Below are 19,687 nucleotides of genomic sequence, written 5' to 3' on the forward strand. Positions count from 1 at the left end.
CATTAAAAAGTATATATTTGGTGCTACCATGATAACCTCTGACAATTCATTTCTGATGAAGTCTACTGAATCAAAGTAATGTCTTTGTACCTTGTTTGATAGTTGGCCATAACAGTATCACATAATTACACAGAACAAAAAGGCAGTGATAATGTTCAAAAATAAGTACCTTGGTTCTGAGATGTTACCTGTATACCAAGAACAATGAAGGTGCTTATCAGTGGTTATTCAAAAGTCCTCAACTCACTGCTTCTCTGAGAAATATAGGATGTGTTAAATTCATGTCATTTCCTCAGGCACCTCCAAGTTCCTCTCCAGTTCTTCCTTACATATTTCCTATATAGAATCATATTTAAGTCACCTAATATATGGAAAATGGATTGAGCAATGCTTGGCACATAGTAGTCACTAAGTATTTATTGTTATCATTATTACTTCATGTCTTACAAACTTTGTATGTCACATTCCCTGCAGAAATTCTAAAGTGTGATTTGCTTTAGCAAGTTCAACACAGTGCTTTCAGGGGAGAGGAAGTCTAATGTGTAGAGCATTTCTATATTACATTGTTCTTATTTAGGACAAAACAGGCAAATCACCTAAGAAGTTATCAAAGTGATCAAAAATGCACTTAGAAGATTTGTTGGGGGTACCTTTAGATAAATATCCCCAAGCTATTACCTGAAATAAGTGTTGAGAGCAAATTAAAACTAGTATTTGATAACTGTACTGGAAAAAAGCACTGATAAAACAGTCCTATCCTCACATTGCATTTCCTTCACACTGTGGCAATCCATTGCAACATTATTAAAGTATTTCAATGTATATTTTATTTTTATAATAATGAATCTAATATTCTGTAATATCCTTTGATTTGTTATATATCATTCATACATCATTCATTCCATTCACTTAAAGCATCATCTTCACCAGGCATTTCTGTTGGTAATTGGTCAAGAGAAGTTGAATCTTTGTATCTCCCAGAACTCTGCTCTGATTGTACCTCAGGTGTAGAGGCTTTTGGCCCCCAGAAAGCCTTGACTGCTGCCCTGGAAGAAAAAAGCAAAAACCAAAACCACCATATGAAGCGAAAACTAAAACTGAATAGATTTCTATATTTTCTATGTATAGAAATATATATATGTGTGTATTACCTGCATGTATATATTATATATTATATATGGTACAAATATATACAACCTGTACATATACAAATATATATAACCTGTATATATATATTTGTACCTGTGTATATATTACAGGTACATTACATTACAGGTATATTACAGGTATATCATAAAGGAAAGAAAAAGAATATAAATGTATTTATGACTACTGAACTGTATACTTTAAAATGGTAAAAATGATAAATTTTATATTCAAATTTTATCTCAATAAAGAATAAAATTTTTAAAAATTACAATGATAAAAATTACTATTCAAAAATGTTTAGCACCTACACTAAGGTTACACAACTATACCTACTCAGGAAAAAAAATCGGAAGGCTGATTTTTAAAAACACTTTTATAGGAGTGGGAGGTCTGGGACGTACTAAAAAAAATAATTCCTTTGGAAAATTTTATGAAAACAATTGTTTTCGCTTAAAGTCCTCAGTGTACTTCCTACAATACATAACAAAATCATTTTCCAGCCGGTTCATTGTGATGATGCATCCAGCTGATGCATCATAATCTAAAAATGAATAATGAATAAAAAGGCACTTCTTAAAGAAGAGGTAATATATAAGTATATATAGTATATATCTGTGTACATATAGTATATATAATATATGTAAATATAGTATATATACTGTATACAGGTCATATGTATGTACTATATGTATATATATTATATACGTATATATATGTACTATATATACATGGAGGTAAATATAATATATATTACCTCTTCGCTAATAAGTGTTTTTTATGCATTATTTTTAGTCTGTGATACATATATATTACATATATGTATCTATATATGTATACACATACATAATACACATATATGTATGTATACATATATGGTACATATATGTGTATACATGGTACAAATATACATGTGTAATATATATGATGATATTTATAATAGTTACATGAGTATTACACCCTGGTAAGCCTGAGGGCTCATATACATACATACTATATATATGTAATGTATACACAATCATCTGTAATATATATACATCACAAACTAAAAATAATAAAAAGGCACATCTTAGATATGAGGTTGTATATGTTATACATACATAGATCTACATATATATTATATAACCCATATATTATATACACATGTATATTATATATTATATATAAATAATATATACTATATACATATTTGGTACACATATATGACCTATATATGATATATTTATATTGCATATAGAATATATGTACATAGATATATGTATATTGTATATACAATATATGTACATACATATAAAACATATATATTACCTCTTCTCTAAGAAATGCCTTTTGTGTTCATTATTCATTTTTAGTTTGTGATGCATCAGCTACAAATCGATAGTACATGAGCCCTCAGATTTACCAGGGTGTACTACTCATGTAGGTATTATAAATATTGTCATACAAATGAATTAGTAGGTTACAATAACCAAGATTTTAGAGTTGAGAGAACCAAAACTGGACAACACAAATATTCATTAAATAAAACTTTTTAAAGCAATTACCATGTAAAATTGTAAAAATCGCATTTAAAAGCTCTCTCGTAGTTCGAGAAGCAAGTCATGAGATTGTTTTAAAAAGCATCTACATAAAGAGATGGGGTAGCCTGAACTAGGGCAGTCACAGGAGTAATGAAAGGAGATGGACAGTTTCAAGGCAACATGTAGGAGACAACACGGACAGGGCTTTGCAATTCACTGGATGAGGAGAGGGAAGAAGAGGAGGATGTCAATCAAGGGTGATGATGCATTCCACCATTCACCTACCAATTTACGATTATGAAGATCAATAAGAAGATTATAAATACACAGATAATGACTCCTACGGTCAGCACAAAAATTAGGGCTGCATCAGTGACCGGTAGGCCTGATCTTCTCATTTGCAATTCTAGAGAAAACACACAAACCTAATGAGTATGACTACTGAGGAAAAGGAAATTTAAAAGTTGATATTTGAAAAACAACTCTAGAAACATAAAGAAATACTTAGTGCAGAGAAAATTATTAATCATCTTGCTCTGCATGTTTGAAATCTCCTTTTCAAACATGCAAAAAGGTTAAAAGAATTTGACAATGAACAGCCTGTATTACCACCATCTAAATACTACCATTAATATTTTAAAATTCATCTATCCATTCGTCTATCAACTCATTAATCCATCTTATTTTTTATGCATTTCAATATAATTTACAAATGTCAGTATACTTCCCCCAAAATTTTTCAGCAAGCACATCATTAACTGGATTTTAATATTAGTTTTTTCTTTGAAATAAAATTTTCACACAAAGAATTGCACAAAGATCTTAGATGTACATTTGCTTAGTTTTCACAAAGGCAAACTCATATAAGTAACTAAATGCTAGTCAAGATATAGAATATTACTATACCCCAGAAAGCTCCCTTGAGCCTCTTCCTAATTAATTCCTTCTTCATCCTTCAGAGGCAACAAGTATCCTGATTTTCTTTTTCACCATAGATTAGCTCTGACTATTCTAGAACTACATATAAATGGAAACACACACTAGGTAATCTCTTGTGTAAAGATTTGTTTACTCAGAATAATGTTTTAGAAATTCACCCATACTGTTATATGCAACTATCTTTTTTTCATTACTAGGTATACTCCACAATTTGTTTACTCGTCCTCCTACTGATGGATACCTAGGCTGTTCCAGTTGTGAGATATTATAAATAAAGCTGCCATGAACATTCTTATACAAGTCATTTTGTGAATATATATCTTAATTTTTGGCTAAATATCTAATAATAGAAATTGCTGGGTCGTAGGGTAGACAGATGTGTGTTTAGCTTTCTAAGAAACCATGAGAACTTTCTCAAACTGACTGTACTGACTGTACATGTTTTATAAATGTTTTCTACCAGATTTTGGCTTGCCTATTCATTATCCTAATGATTTCTGTTAATGAGCTGAAGTTTTTAATTTTGATGCGGTCTGATTTATTCCATGTTTCTTTTTATGGTGATTGTTTTCTGAATTATGTCTAAGAAACCTTTGCTTACTCCTGAATCATGCAAATATTCTCCTATATTTCTTCCCTAAAACTTTATGGGTTTAGCTTTTACACTTAAGACTATGATACCTCTCCAATTTTTATATTTGCTATAAGAAAGGAACTGAAGCTCATCGTTTTCCATACACATATCCACACACCCCGACCCCTCTCTTTTTAGGAAATGGGGTCTTGCTATATTGCCCAGGTTGGCCTTGAACTCCTGGGCTCAAGTGATCCTCCCACCTCAGCCTCCCAAGTAGCTAGTATAGGCACACACCACTGTACCCACCTCATGCACCACTCTTACATCAAGCATTCTCTCCCATATCTCTCTGCTCTTTCAGCAAATAAGGTTATTAAAGAGACAAAACCAGTCTACCATATGTATTATAGTATTACTACATTGTAAACTGGTAAAAAGCCAATTAACATAGAATATTACTTCCTTTGTGAATTATATGTCTTTATTGTAGCTCTTTTATGTCCCCAAATTCTGGAATCATAAAAGATTCATGGAAGAAAGAACCACAGAGATCATCTGATCCAACCATTGCATTATACAGATGAGTAAACCAAGGTCCAGGGAGGTTTAATTTATACAAGGTATATTTTGACTATTTAAATATTTTGATTTTGGTAAGTACCACTCTGTCAGAAGTAGTCTTCTATATGAGCAATCTCAACTGCTTATTTTTCTGGATTTGCTTCCCTATCTGTTAGACATCATGGAGTATAACTTTCCATTTTGCCTAGTAATTCCACAGCTATAAACTCAAGTTAGGGATCTTGCTAAATAGTTCCAAGTATGCTAGAGAAAGTACATCTATATTTATGTTTCAACATTGTTGGATTTTTAAAAATCTTTTTATTTCAGAATAACTTTAGATTTACACAAGTGGTGGCATTTTGGAAACTTAAATAAAAGACACCTTTTATAACTGAAACCTGACAAGGAGAAATGCAAAATTCATTTATCCATTACTCTGCAATGTTAGCTGAGAGAGGGTGGAGAGAGAGGGGCATGAAGATTTTATTTATTACAACAGTAGTCTTGCAAGGGTCACCGAGACTATTTTTACAGGTAATGAAAAAATAGGCTCAATTTCCTATTGAAATGTTTAATGAAAAATAGGCTAAATTTGATGCTCTCACCTTTTAGATAAACTAAGCTTATGTACATAATAGTTTCCTAGGACCACCATAACAAAGTACCACAAACTGAGTGACTTAAAAACAACAGAAATGTATTGTCTCACAGTTTTGGAGGCTAGAAGTCTGAAAACAATGTGTTGGCAGAGCCACGCTCCCACTGAGGGTTCTTGGGGGAGGATCCTTCCTTGCCTCTTATAGCTTCTCAGCTTCTGGTAGACATTCCTTGGATTCTGGTAGCATAACTCCAATTTTTGTCTCCATTTTCACATGGCTGTCTTCTCCCTGTGTCTCTCTGTGTCTTCACCTGGTCTTCCCCACCCCACGCTCCGTCTGTGTTTGTGTGTCTGTGTGCACACAAACATGCCCAAATAGTCCTCTTCTTATGAGGGAACCAGTTATATTGGATTAAAGGCCCACTCCGCTCTAGTATAACCTCATCTTAACTAATTACATCTGCAAAAAATCCTATTTCCAAATATAGTCACACTCTGAGTACTTCAAAGTATCTTTTTTAACAATGCCTAATTATGAAAGACAACTATTGTGGGAGTGAAAAATCTGATATTTAAGTGAATGGATGAGAATTTTTCACTAGGGAAACCATATTTACTCTAAAAATATCTCTATTACATATTTGTTTCATGCTAGTACCATATTGTGTAGACATTTCTAGCCAAAACATTTGTTTGATTTCTAATCAGTCAGAGGGGTCTGTTGCAGTGGTGTACCCAATTGTCATGTCTAAAGAAATTAATAGATACTGGAGTGTTCTAAAAACATTTTGTCATTCAATCAGTGCACGTACAGAGATGGCAGAGTTATCCCACCATTCCTGGACTGATGTAAGAGAGAGAAGTTAACTTTGTCTCAATAAAGGCCTGACATTTTAGGGTCTGTGTTCCAGTCTTTAACATATACATTACCAAATGCATGCTCCCTTCTACGTATGAGAGGAGCTAACCACACTGAATTGTCCTAACAGGGACAAGGTAGTAGGGACAAAGACTGAGAATGGCTCCACACACCTTTAACATCATGAACGAGGGCCAGTTGAGATATTTTTTAGTTTAATGATGTTTTTATTCTCTTGCCTTTTTTAGAGCTTTATTGAAAATTATCCTTTTAATGACACCTGTTATCCCAGTAGAGGGATAAGATTATTAGCTTTCACCATGAAGATGTTTCTAAACTCATTAAACAGCGTATCAAAGAAGGTTTAAATAGTAGTTTATTTTTTAAAATCACTCTAAAACACTTTAACCTGTTTTCATTTCAATAAAATGGTTATGTTGTGCAGTATCTTTAAACTACAGCAGAAGCTCTTTACTTTGTGTTCAGAAATAGCTTCAAGAAGTCCAAAAACTCCTTTAAAATTACATGTAACTTTTGGCATATTTGTGTGTGGACATTTTTGGAAAAAGGATCCTGAGTCTTGATAGGATTCTCAAAAGAACTTGTGACCAAGTCCCCACATCCCTAACAACAAAGTTGATAACAACAGTAAAAACAGTTAAGAGCAGCTGAGCAAAAGGAAATAATTACCTGGATATGTAAGACATCACAGATTAAATTGAATATATGCAAATGGATCTAACTCACAAGGAAAATATGGTTTCTAATATGTAAAATGACATTCAGGACAATATTTGCATTTTGTGATACATTTTTTTGAGAACTGTATTAGTGCTTCATCAAAAAACATTTGCTTCAAATATATAATTTTTAAAGAGACATACTTTGACATTGTATTTCTTAATTTTATTTATTTTACTGAATGAAAATTTTCATAAGCATCCATGAGAATTCCATTTATCCATTTTCACTTTTCTAATGAAAGTAAAAGCAAGAATATAATTCAAGTTAGAGGACTGTTCTCTGAAGATACTTAAGAAATACACCAGGTGGCGGGCGCCTGTAGTCCCAGCTACTCGGTAGGCTGAGGCAGGAGAATGGCGTGAACCCGGGAGGCGGAGCTTGCAGTGACTCGAGATCGCGCCAGGCCACCGCTCTCCAGCCTGGGCGACTGAGCAAGACTCCGTCTCAAAAAAAAAAAAAAAGAAAGAAATACACCAGTTTCCCAAAGTGAGGCAACTGTGACTACTTTGTGAAAAAGAAATTAATTAGTATCTTGTAGAAAAGTCTAAATGATGTAAACCAGTGGTTCTCAAAGTGTGGTCTCTGGGACCAGCAGCAACAGGGAAACTTGTTAGAAATGGAAATTCTTGTTCCAGTCCCATCCCAGATCTACTGAATCAGAAACTCTGGGGGTAGGGCTAGAGATTGGTGTTTTAACAAGCCTCCAAGTGATTTTAATGCTCTTTAAAGTTTGGCATATAAGCAAACCAAGACATTGCTGGACACTTACCACTGCTCGTATAGATTGTGAATTTAATAGTTGCTACTATTTCATTATTATCCAATGTGTCACACTGGAAAGCCAAGGGGTAATTTTCCCTGCGTACTTCTAGGATTGCTGAATCATTTACAAGTACAATGGATTGCTATTTAAAAAGAAAAAAATAACAAAGTATCAACATTCTTCATGTACACTTACCAGGAAACAATTTATTTCCCTTAAGGAAAGGAGGGTTACTGTCTCCCTTAGCCTAGTTAAGTAATTAATGCTCTACATGGATTTTCAGTCACACAATCCAGACTTCAAATCCCAACCCTACCACTTCATGCCTGTGTGACTGTGGACAAGTTACTCACTGCACCTCAGTTACTCACTTGTAAAAATTGATATAATGATAGTGATTACCTCACAGAATTGTTACATGGATTAAAAAAGGCTCTAGCACTCAGTGTCATGTCTGGCACTTAATAAACCTTTAATTAATGTTAGCCACTGTTATTATTACACAACTCCTATATAAGCCAATGAAAACCTTGCTTCCGAAATGGAATACTTTGTATAAAATCGACGTTTTAAAGTTCTGATTATAGCTGGCCCTTGGACGTATGTAAAGTTTAGTCCTACTGAATAATGAAAATTTTTAAATTCCAAAATAATAAAGTTGTATAATTCTTAACTTCATTTTGGAAAACTGCTTTTAAAAAGAAAGTTTTCTGAAAACCATCAGAACTGAGAAACAAATTTTATCACTCACTAGAAAGCACCAGGTTATATCCATTCATTACTCACTTGGTCTGGCCTTAGAAGTTTCCATATATATTTGAAACGATTTATAGGAGATGTGTGAATACATGCCAGTCTAACACTTTCAAGACTTTCTGAAATTGGTTTACCCCCTGAAAAAAAATTAAACACATAAATACGATTGGGCATTATTAATTGCTTTATACATGACACTACCTTTTTTTTTTTTTTTTTTTTTTTTCCTAAGACAGGATCTGGTTCTGTCTCCCAGGCTGGAGTGCAGTGGCATGATCTTGGCTCACTGCAACCTCTGCCTCCTGGGCCCAAGCCATCTTCCCACCTCAGCCTCTCAAGTGGCTGGGAATACATGCACATGCCACTATGCCTGGCTAATTTAAAACAAAAAAATCTGTAGAGATGGGGTTTCATCATGTTGCCCAACCTGGTCTCAAACTCCTGAGCTCAAGTGATCCTCCTGCCTCAGCCTCCCAAAGTGCTAAGATTACAGGTGTCACAATACTACTTTAAAAAGCCACCTCCAGTTTTAAAAATCAACTATATGCTGGAAGTTATCAAACTTATAATTGGGAGTTTGAGTGTAGAGGAACAGAAGACTGATAGGTGCAAAGATAGTCACCAAAAGAAGCAAGTGAGGAGACACCATGGCTCTCTGCTCCTTATGCAGAATAAGTTGTAATTGACCTAGTCATCTGTTAGACTAAACTATGAGATCTATTAGTGGATTCCAATGTACTTGTTAGGGACTCCCATCAGAGATACTGAAATTTCATAACAGCATAATGTGATATATGGAACAGCTGTCAATGTTCCCAATTTAAAGTTTACAAATCTACTGACAAAATGCCATGATCAAAGCATCAAAAGCATTTCGCCACAGGATAGCCTCAACTATAGATCCTATATACAGTAAGCCTCCAGTGTATTATAGAGAATATATGTTAACTTTTATATGTCTCTGAAAAAAGGTGAAGCAAAATCAGAAAGTTGCTCAGAACTATAACTGTTTAAAGAAGTGGAATTTAAAATGTTATGATTTCCTTTCAGTATGTCAACTGGTTGCCTCCTTCTACTCAGTGGCAACCTGAGGTGAAAAACATTTCCCCAGAGTAAACTCTTGCCCACAGTCTCCCTCCAATACATAATTCAACTCACAGCCACAATCTGTTGGTCCACGGCACTCTTCTACCCGTACGACACACTTGGATTCACCAGTAGGGCATCCATTTGTTAATATAACTTCTCTAACACCAATACCTTTGGTTTAAGATAAAAAAGGGCAAATGTTAAGAAAAAAACTGATTCCATAGTGTCTTCACTTTCCCACCTAGGTCTTTTCTTGAGACTTTTCTTCTAATTTCGGAAATTAAGCTCCTAAATTCAGAATGATAACACTTAAAATTTTTCTGGCTCTGCATTTTGAGTTATTTCCTAAAACAGCATTTTCTGGAGTGAATTATGTGAAACACTAGTTCCTCTGGGTACCATAAGAAAAAGGATTCCATAATCATGCACATTTGAAAATAGTACATTAAATGAAATTAAAGGGATCACTTTACTACAGAATTTTGAGGGAACTTTTAATATGCTAGTAAATTAACATGCTATTGTGTACATCTGCATGGATCTAAGATGTAAAATTTTTACATTTTTACATTTTAACATCTGTAAAATCAGAATACATTTACAATTGATAACATGTCATAAATTAATTGGCAGTATTTTTCCTTTTTAGAGTACATAAAATGTACTTCTTACAGTCCATAAAGTCGTGGATTTGATGGAATACAGTGGTATTTTTTTCCCAAATTTATTTGACCCAGGAACTTTCTGGGGAAGCATGGGGGAAGCTCTGGAGGAAGATAAAAAATCACATTTTAGCATAAACGATGCCTTTAAATATTTAGATTCATAAAATGTCTGTATTAAATATAGAGAGGACAACCTATCACTGACCAAATCTCCATTTCCAACAGGATGCTCTCTTTAGATCGTCACACTTTTTGTAACAAGAAATTAACTTTCCTAACTGATCTCAGAATTCCAGAGTTTGCCTCACATCACCACAATTGAGAGAAATAACAAAATGCAGGATTAGCTACATGTTGAAAAATGTGCCATGTTAAGACAGGTTAAGAAAGAGTCCATTTTTATTTCCTTAACTACTAGATTTCCTCTTCCAGCCCCTCTAAGATGTTATCTTACTGGAGATGTTACTAAAATGCAAATTTTGAGTTAGCTGTTCTTGAATGGGTTTGAGATTCTGCATTTCTAACAAGCTCCCAGGTGATACTGCTGCAGTCTGTGGATCTCATTTTGAATAGTAAGGGAGAAGGCTACATATGAAATAAGAAAATGGAAGGATGGAAGGAAGAAGGTCTTTGGTTAAGAGAAATGATGGCTAAGAATGGCTGAAGTAAGGCTCCACTTGAGTTTATGAAAGACTTTTTTTTTTTTTTTTTGAGATGCAGTCTTGCTCTGTCGCAGAGGCTAGAGTGCAGTGGCATGATCTCAGCTCACCGCAACCTCTGCCTCCCGGGTTCAAGCAATTCTCCTGCCTCAGCCTCCTGAATAGCTGGGATTACAGGGGCATGCCACCCTGCCCAGCTAATTTTTGTATTTTTAGTAGAGACAGGGTTTCACCATGTTGGTCAAACAGGTCTCGAACTCCTGACCTGGTGATCTGCCAGCCTCAGCCTCCCAAAGTGCTGGGATTACAGGCGTGAGCCACCATGACCAGCCCGAAAGAGTCTTTAGAAGCACAGCCTTAATTCCGAAGTGCATAAATATTTTTAAAGCAGGTTTTTTGTTGTTGTTGTTGTTTGTTTTGTTTTGTTTTTGAGATAGAGTCTCACTTTGTCACCAGGTTGGAGTGCCGTGGTGCGATCTCAATTCACTGCAACCTCCGCCTCCCAGCTTCAAGCACTTTTCCCGCCTCAGCCTCCCAAGTAGCTGGGACTACAGGTACACGCCACCGTGCCCAGCTAATTTTTCTGTATTTTTAGTAGAGATGGGGTTTCACCATCTTGGCCAGGATGGCCTCGATTTCTGGACCTCATGATCTACCTGCCTCGGCCTCCCAAAGTGCTGGGATTATAGGAGTGAGTCACCATGCCCGACATAAAGCAGGTATTTTATGAATTTATTTATTTAGCTAAATACAGTTCACTGAGATGCATGTAGGTGTGGGATTTTCTGCAATACCAAGTAACACCTAAAAATCTGCCTGGATATAAAAGAAAACTTTTTGACTGCTAAAATATTGTTTCAGAAGTTAAACAGAATTTTCATCAAGGCATTTTTCTCTTCTAGTTCTAAATTGAAAGGCTTTTAACATTTTAGGCATGAAATATTGCTTTTTCTAGTTTATTTTTTCCTTATAACTTATTACCACCTGCCACATTATATGTTTTACATATTATGTAAACTATACGTTGCTTGAGGGTAGAGAGTTTTGTCTGCTCTGTCTGCTCATATCCCTAGCACCTATAATGATGCCTAGCACATAGCAGGCAAATAATTTTTAAAAAATAATCATTTGAGTGAATACAATTTCTAAACTTGTCTTTAAATAATAGAAAACAATGACAATTACTTGAACTGTCATAAAAATAATTCTCTACCTGTGAAAATTTCTGAAGTTAGCAGCTAAACAAAGATGTAAACCACAAATAAGTAATTGCAGGCTTACTACATGGATTTCTCTCATTTTATGACTGACTTACTAAGAAATTAAGGTTAAACAAAAAAAAAACAGCTAAAACAATTTTAAGAGATAGAGAGAATAGTGGTTGCCAGGAGCTGGGAGGAGGGGAAAATGAGAAGTTAGTGTTTAATGGGCATTTCAGATTGACATAATAAAAAAGTTCTCGAGATGGGCGGTTGTGACAGTTGCACAAGAATGTGAATATGCTTAAGTCCACGGACTTGTACATTTAAAAATGGCTAAAATGGTAACTTTTATGTTAGGTATATTGTACCACAATGTTAAAAAGCTTCTCCAAATAAAAACAATACAGGTGTAATTTTTGACACCCCCACTCCTGCGAAATTCATTCTGATCTAGATCTGCATGGATTTTGTCTTCTTATCCTCTGATAATTGTCCCCTTTTCCCTCTCATCACTGTTTTCTTTCCAAGGCAGATTCTATTTAGAAGAAACTTAATTTCATTGTGAATTATCTATGGTCTTCTTAGCACCCTGGTCTACAGTATTGTTTCTCAAAGGATAGTCCTCTAACTAGCGGCATCAACTTCATTGTAAACTTGTTAGAGAAATTTTATGTCCAATTTCTATCCATGGAATGATCAGACTAAGTCATATTCTTTGAATATTATCCTCCCCACAAAGCCAATACATCTTTTCTCCAAAACATGACAAGCAAATTGGAGAAATGTAGAATTTAGAATGGACTATTACAAATAAGCAAATTCTTGATAAATTTGCCAACACAATATGCGGGAAGACATCTGTGAGATGCATTGGAAAATCTTTCATCTTCTGAACATCTGTGAGATAGAGGAAATTTTACTTTGGTGAAGGCAGTTTATGTGCCAAAAAAAAAAAAAATTAGGGAGCTGGCTTAAAATAAGATTTAGAGATTACAAACTGAAAATATCTTACAGTGCAAAGCAGTCACCCTGAGTTTTGTGTATACATTATAGTAATTAGAAATAAAAATCCATGAGAGATGCATGAAAGTACACAAGCTACAAATAAAAAGTTGCACACTATCTGCTTTTACCTTTCCTCCCCCGCAAATTACAACATGGTTTATTCATCTGCTCCAAGCTACTTACCACATGTAACGGTGCACATTCCGAATTCTACTTCTTTGACTACATTCGCATTTGAAACTAAACATAAAGGGTAAAGATACATTATTTAATTATATGAAAACTTTTCTAAGTGAAACACCTCTTACTTGGAGATGAAAGACATGCGTATCATATAGGCAGCAGACATTTTTTAAGTTTTCCATTTAAATCAGAAAACAATGCCATTCTGAGTACTGTTATTGTCTAATTCAAAAGAGTCTCAAACCTCTAAAGAAGTCCATTAAATTAGGAAATAACCTAATAGAAAGGTTTATATTTAAACTTTGTATATACCTTAAAAATGTTTTTCATCAGTTGATATACAGTAAGTTAAAATTTGATAGAGGGTCTCAGAAAAACACACAAAGGCCTGTCAGTTGTAAAAACCAATTTTTTTCATTCTCTATTTTCCAAAATTGAGTGTATAATTTCTATTCAAAGAGAAGTCATTAACCAGTGTTTATTAAAATGATAAAAGTTTTATAGATTAGTTCTACTCATTTCCCAGGTTAAGATGGTAAATTTAAATATTTCTAAGAATTTATTTCAACACTTTACCAGGTTAGTATAGGAGTGTATTACTATTTAAAAAATTAAATGTTGTTGGTTCTAAATCATGTTTCTCTTTTTCTCATCATTCTGAAGTTTGACATAAAATTCCACTAGCTATAGTATACAAGCCATTCTTCAGCTCAAATTAGGACTAAAATCTCAATAGAAAAAATATCAAATGAGATGTTAGAAGATGACTTTTAAAAGGCATTGTACCCTAGGACAACAAATCACATGGAAAACACATCGAACTGGAGTCCAAAGAGCTGCTTCTATCACTAATTAGCTGTTTGCGTTTGAGCAAATTAATTAAATGCTGTCAGGCTTAGTTAACCCTTCTGCAAAATTTGGAAAGGAAAATCCATCTCATTTGATTGTTGTAAGAATTAAATAAGGATAATGTGTGTGAAAGCATTCTATAAATTGTTTAGTACTACAAACATACTTAAGATATAATTACCCAATTTAAACCCATTTTGTACTTACTAATTTAATATAATGCTGGGGTTTTTTTTCCTATTTTGATAACTGTAAAATCTCAATAGCTTCATAAACACTACTATTCTGTACTTACGAGCACCAAATATAGTTTTTTGCTTTTGTTTTTCTGAGAGAATCTTACTCTGTTGCCCAGGCTGGAGTGCAGGGCTCACTGCAACCTCCACCTCCTAGGCACAAGTGATTCTTATGCTTCAGCCTCCTGAGTAGCTGGGACTACAGGCACGTGCCATCACACCGAGCTAATTTTTGTATTTTTAGTAGAGACAGAGTTTCACCATGTTGGCCAGGCTGGTCTCAAACTCCTGACCTCAAGTGATCCACCAGCCTCAGCCTCCCAAAGTGCTGAGATTACAGGCATGAGCCACCGTGCCCGGCCCCAATATAGTATCTTGAATACTCAGTAAGCACCCAGTGTACATAAGTAAATCAATATTGACTTTGTTAAGTCATTTCTTTAACAAAAATAAATGATTTAGACTATCATGATGATCATTTTGAATTGTGGAATGCTTAGATACCTTCTACTGGCACATTATGTGATACAAATTAAAAGCCAAATCCTGAACATAGAAAACACGGCTAAGAGAATGAGTGCTGCACTATTTGTAAATATAAGCCTTTTTCAAAAACCATTAGTCAATTACTATGTATTATTCTACTTTGGGGAAGCTGTTTAATTTCTTCCAACTTGTTTCCTTAAAGAAAAACAAATGAGACTAAATAAGAAAGTCTCTAAAGTCCCTTTCAGCTTTAATATTCTATGATGTATTGAGTGTCCATTAGGTTACTCAGTAACCTTTTTAAAAAATGGGAATCCTACAATGGTGGGTCAGTGGAATTGTATGTAATTGGACTTCAGTGTAGCATTTGTCAAAATTTCTTGTTATAAACCTATGAGTGGTAAGAAAATAAACGGTCTGAATGTCAGTAGTTTTATATGAAACTGTTTAAACTCTAAGATCACAGTGGTTAATTAACCAGTTGGTATCAACATGGTAGGAGTGATGTGTCACAGGGCTCTGTCCTGTTCAACATTTTTATTAATGACCTGGAAAAAGATGCTGTTATCATGCTGACTAAATCCAGAATTCTCCAAAGCTAGAAAGGATAGCAAATATATTTGATGATATATCCGTATCTAAAAAATGACAGGGTGAAATAATGGGCAAATCTAACAAAATGAAACCTTGTAGGAATAAAAAGTCCTTCACATACAGCTGAAAAGTCAGCTGTCCAAAACTATTTTATGGGTTGTCTTAATTTGATAGGACAGTTAAAAACGAATGGAGAGTTCAACAGTGAATTCAATAGGAGTCAAAGATGTGCAGAAGCTTCCCTAAAAATCTACTGGGTCTTAGGCTACACTAACAAAAGCCTGGCATTCACAGTGATGAGGATAATGATCTTGCTCTTTCAGTTGTGGCCAGATTCTGAAATGTTCTCTTCAGTTCAGGACAGCACACGGTAACTTTTGGTATCTATCATCAGGATGCAATTTTAGTTTTTCAGTTTCTGACAGTTGATTTATAAGGTTGATATTTCATGACTTCTATTCTTCCTTAGAAGTATTCCAAAGACAAAAAGAACATATGTGTATAGGATAAAACCCATTGTATAGACTACAACTTTCTATTTTGCAATTATTATGTAGGTCTATTGGATCCTGTTTATAAATCTAAAGGTATACCTGCATAAAAGATATATTTAAAAGGTATATTAAAGGGTATACAAGGTAAAACAAAAGTATAAGGATATAAATCTCATGTCTTTTTTCTTTTTTTTTTTTTTGAGACGGAGTCTCGCTTTGTTGCCCAGGCTGGAATGCAGTGGCGTGATCTCAGCTCACTGAAAGCTCCACCTTCTGGGTTCACGCCGTTCTCCTGCTTCAGTCTCCCGAGTGGCTGGAACTACAGGCACCCACCACTACGCCTGGCTAATTTTTTGTATTTTTGGTAGAGATGGGGTTTCACTGTGTTAGCCAGGATGGTCTCCATCTCCTGACCTTGTGATCCGCCCGCCTCGGCCTCCCAAAGTGCTGGGATTACAGGTGTGAGCTACCGTGCCTGGCCATAAATCTAGTATCTTAATGATTTTTCTTTATCTTGAAACATTGTGATATTTCATCACCCATAATGATTGTATTACTCTTTATTTTCAACTACATTTTTAAATGACTAAAATTTAAAAATGAAAGAATGATTGGAATTGCCTAGAAAAATAATGTAATTGTGAAATAATTACACTAACACAGGCTATTTTACAACATCCTGTGTTTTCATATTGTTTTACCCAAGATATTGCATCATCTTTCAAGAAGATATAAAAGAAGTCTAGAGGTATACTCCTTGTAGTCTATTTCTGGCTTTTATTGAACATAGTTGAGATTTCACAATTTTTCATCTTTTGCCCATAATGGCAAAGAGAAGAAAACTGACAGAGAAAAACATTTCACAATTATTGAACGAATCAGAAGATGAAAAGAGACAGATAACAGCATTTTAGATGCTAATGATGATGATGAAATTGATTGTATAAGCAAAATCTCAATGAGAGATGATGACATCTTGGATGGATATACTAGATGAATTTTTTCTAACTTAAGAATTGATGAGTAAATAGTATCTTTCTGGGGATGAAAAGAATATATGGTATTATCATGTAGTTAGCCTTTCAACAGGAAAGATTTGATCTGGAAATATACTGTGACAATAACTTGTACCATACTGTTTTGCTAAAAGGATGTGGACAGTATTCACTCCTTTTTTAAAACATTTATGCACCAACATTTATTCGTCAAGGTTTGTAAATGAATATATTGTGATGAAAGATATGTATATAAAGGTGACTGAAAGAAAAGATTATGTAGAAATGAGTAAAATTCATTGGACCAATCATTCTAATTGGTGTTTATAAATCTAAAGATGAAAATATTTTCCAATTATGAAGAAAAGATGGCTTTCTCTTCAACAAAATATATGCCTTTGTAGTTTTCAAAAGTGTTGGTTTTTTGACAAGTGCAAAAAGAACCAAGATTAATGACAAGCTCAAATTTATTAAAGATGCACTCAAAATCTGTAATCAATATTAACACAATGAATGCATTCTAGGTTCATGCTTAACAACTGAGCACTTAGTTGCATTCAAAGTACTTTGCCCAGTTAGGGTACATACACCTTCAAAACTAGGATATATGGAATAAAAATTTGAATTTTTCCATGTTTAAATTCTTCTTGAAAGTTCTAACAAAGTTGTTTTCACTATCCCTCTATCCATATTTGTAAATTATTTTTAAATGACTAAAAAAATTAAAGGTCCACTGGACTGTAAAAGGGGATAACTGTTTCTACTGATCCACTGAGGGTTAAGGGGACAATGCAAATTTCAATAACAGTTCTGGAAATTTTCAGACCTCTAACACCTCAGATTGTTTAAAGTTTTGGATTCTCGCTCTCCCCAAGAAAAAGCACTTATGCATGAAACTGTATGTGTTAAAATCCCAGAAAGTACATGGATTCCTTAAAGTCCACAGATGAGGAAACTGAGACTCTGAGAGAGTAACTAACCTACATTTTAATTTGAATGTAAGACATTATAACTTTATTGTCTGAGTTTAGCCTAAATAATGTTTAGCATTTTATAGCTAGAAGTATCTCTTGGCCAGTTTAATATTAAAATTGTTAATTCAATTACTTTAAAGAAGAGAATGAAGCAATAGCTACTATGCTTTAGAACATGTTCTCTTCTTTCCTAGTCTTTCTTTTTCACATTTCTGAAGTCAAGGATCTTTTTAAGCTCTCTGTAGTGTAATGTTACAAGGCCGTGCAAACCTCGATCCCACTGTTAACCTCAGACAATCCATTTCTTTTTGTTGGTGCTGAGGGTCACTATCAGGAAATAAAAGAAAGGCTGGTAGACACAGCAGTCACTCGATATGTATAGACTGAAGACACGTGAGAATGCAAACGATATTAAAAGAATCGCAGCTGGGTCATTTAGAAGGGAAAGGGATAATCCTTCTTGAGAAGATAGCAAACCTGCTGCTGACCTTCCACCTGCTAGAATGTGAGTTACTAATCAATATGACATGTACAACAGCCTGTAAAGTTTCATTGCTTAATGAGCCAGCAGAAAAAAGCAAATGTATGAACCAAGCAGGGGCTCATTGTTCCTTGGTTAACATGCAGCATCTAACAAAGCCACTAGCTGGATCCCTTGACAGGTGTTTTCTACTGCTCCATTCCTTTGTCCAAGGCTGCACATACCAATGAAACACCACAATGCAGAGGTCCTCAAGGCTAGGAGCTGCAGGAAGCTGCCATGGGGCTTCTGGGCAGTTTTGTCGGCATACTGGTCTATCTAGATGTGTCGTCGTAAAGGGGGATTCTGAATTCCACTGCAACCTCAAGTGCAAATGTGGAAATCAAGCAACTTGGAACTTGAAAAAAAAGAATCTACTATGAGAAGGGAAAATGAATGCAAGAAGAGTCAAAATGATTCCTCTTGGTGGAAGGCTACCTCCAACCCTTAAAAAAAAAATCTTTTTCCTTGTCCAAAGCAATATTTAGAAGTTTTCTATAGTAATTTCTATATACGTGCTTATCTGTGTATCTTGCTGTGGCCTGGGAGAATGAGCACATTCTTCTTCAAGGCCACAAGATGCAAGAAACGGACAAACTCGGGGCTGAGGTATGCGAGAGAGCTCTCTAGACGTTAACACGGATAATTCTCATGGTTCGCCTTTGCTCCATCAACAGGGGCCACCGCATGCCCCCAAGGGAGTTCCCACCCTCACCATCCTCGGTTTCAGTCGGGGCGTAGTTCTCCGCGGTCTCGCTGTCGTTGTTTTCGGTCTCCTCCTCGCCCTCGCCTTCGTGGGCCAGGCCGGCATCCTGCACGGCGGCGGTGACGTTGGTCCCGCGCGCAGACGGGAGGACCGCCAGGAGCAGCCAGCCGACCGTCAGCAGCAGCCCGGCGGAGCAGCCCGTGCCCCTGGGGCTCATGGTTGAGGACAGGTGCGTTGAAGAGAGGTGCGACGCCCCGCCCGCAGCCGCCCGGCTCTGAATCTCCTGTGACGAACCGTGACGCCTCAATGGTTGCCTGGGCGCTGCTCCGGGGCTGAGCGCCTGGAACACGCGCGGAGCTGGGCTGCGTGGCGCGCAAGCCAGGACGCGACGAGGAGCCACGTGCGACAAGTCCCTAGAAGAGGACGCCTCCCTTACCCGCAACCGGAAGTTCCCTGCCCAGGCCACCTCCCTGAGCCTTCCGGGTGCGGTAGGGGTTGCTGTCAGTTGCTCCTTCCGCCGCAGTTGATGGAGCGACCCTTCAGCCTCCTGGCTCACCCTGCCTG

The 19,687-nt window shown here is 35.7% G+C and overlaps 1 protein-coding gene across 1 annotated transcript; it reads right to left on the reverse strand.

The window, feature by feature from the left end:
- Positions 1–226: 226 nt before the first annotated feature.
- Positions 227–19,487, reverse strand: SPACA1 (sperm acrosome associated 1). The gene is made up of 7 exons (XM_005552392.4): positions 19,133–19,487; positions 13,270–13,326; positions 9,625–9,726; positions 8,497–8,603; positions 7,717–7,852; positions 2,952–3,072; positions 227–1,046 (listed from the first exon to the last, which is right to left on the reverse strand). Exons 1-7 carry the CDS (start codon positions 19,338–19,340, stop codon positions 893–895), a joined length of 885 nt encoding a protein of 294 aa, XP_005552449.2. The 5' UTR covers positions 19,341–19,487; the 3' UTR covers positions 227–892.
- Between the last annotated feature and the right edge of the window lie 200 nt (positions 19,488–19,687).

This window comes from Macaca fascicularis, chromosome 4 (genome assembly GCF_037993035.2).
Source record: "Macaca fascicularis isolate 582-1 chromosome 4, T2T-MFA8v1.1".
Lineage (NCBI taxonomy): Eukaryota > Metazoa > Chordata > Mammalia > Primates > Cercopithecidae > Macaca > Macaca fascicularis.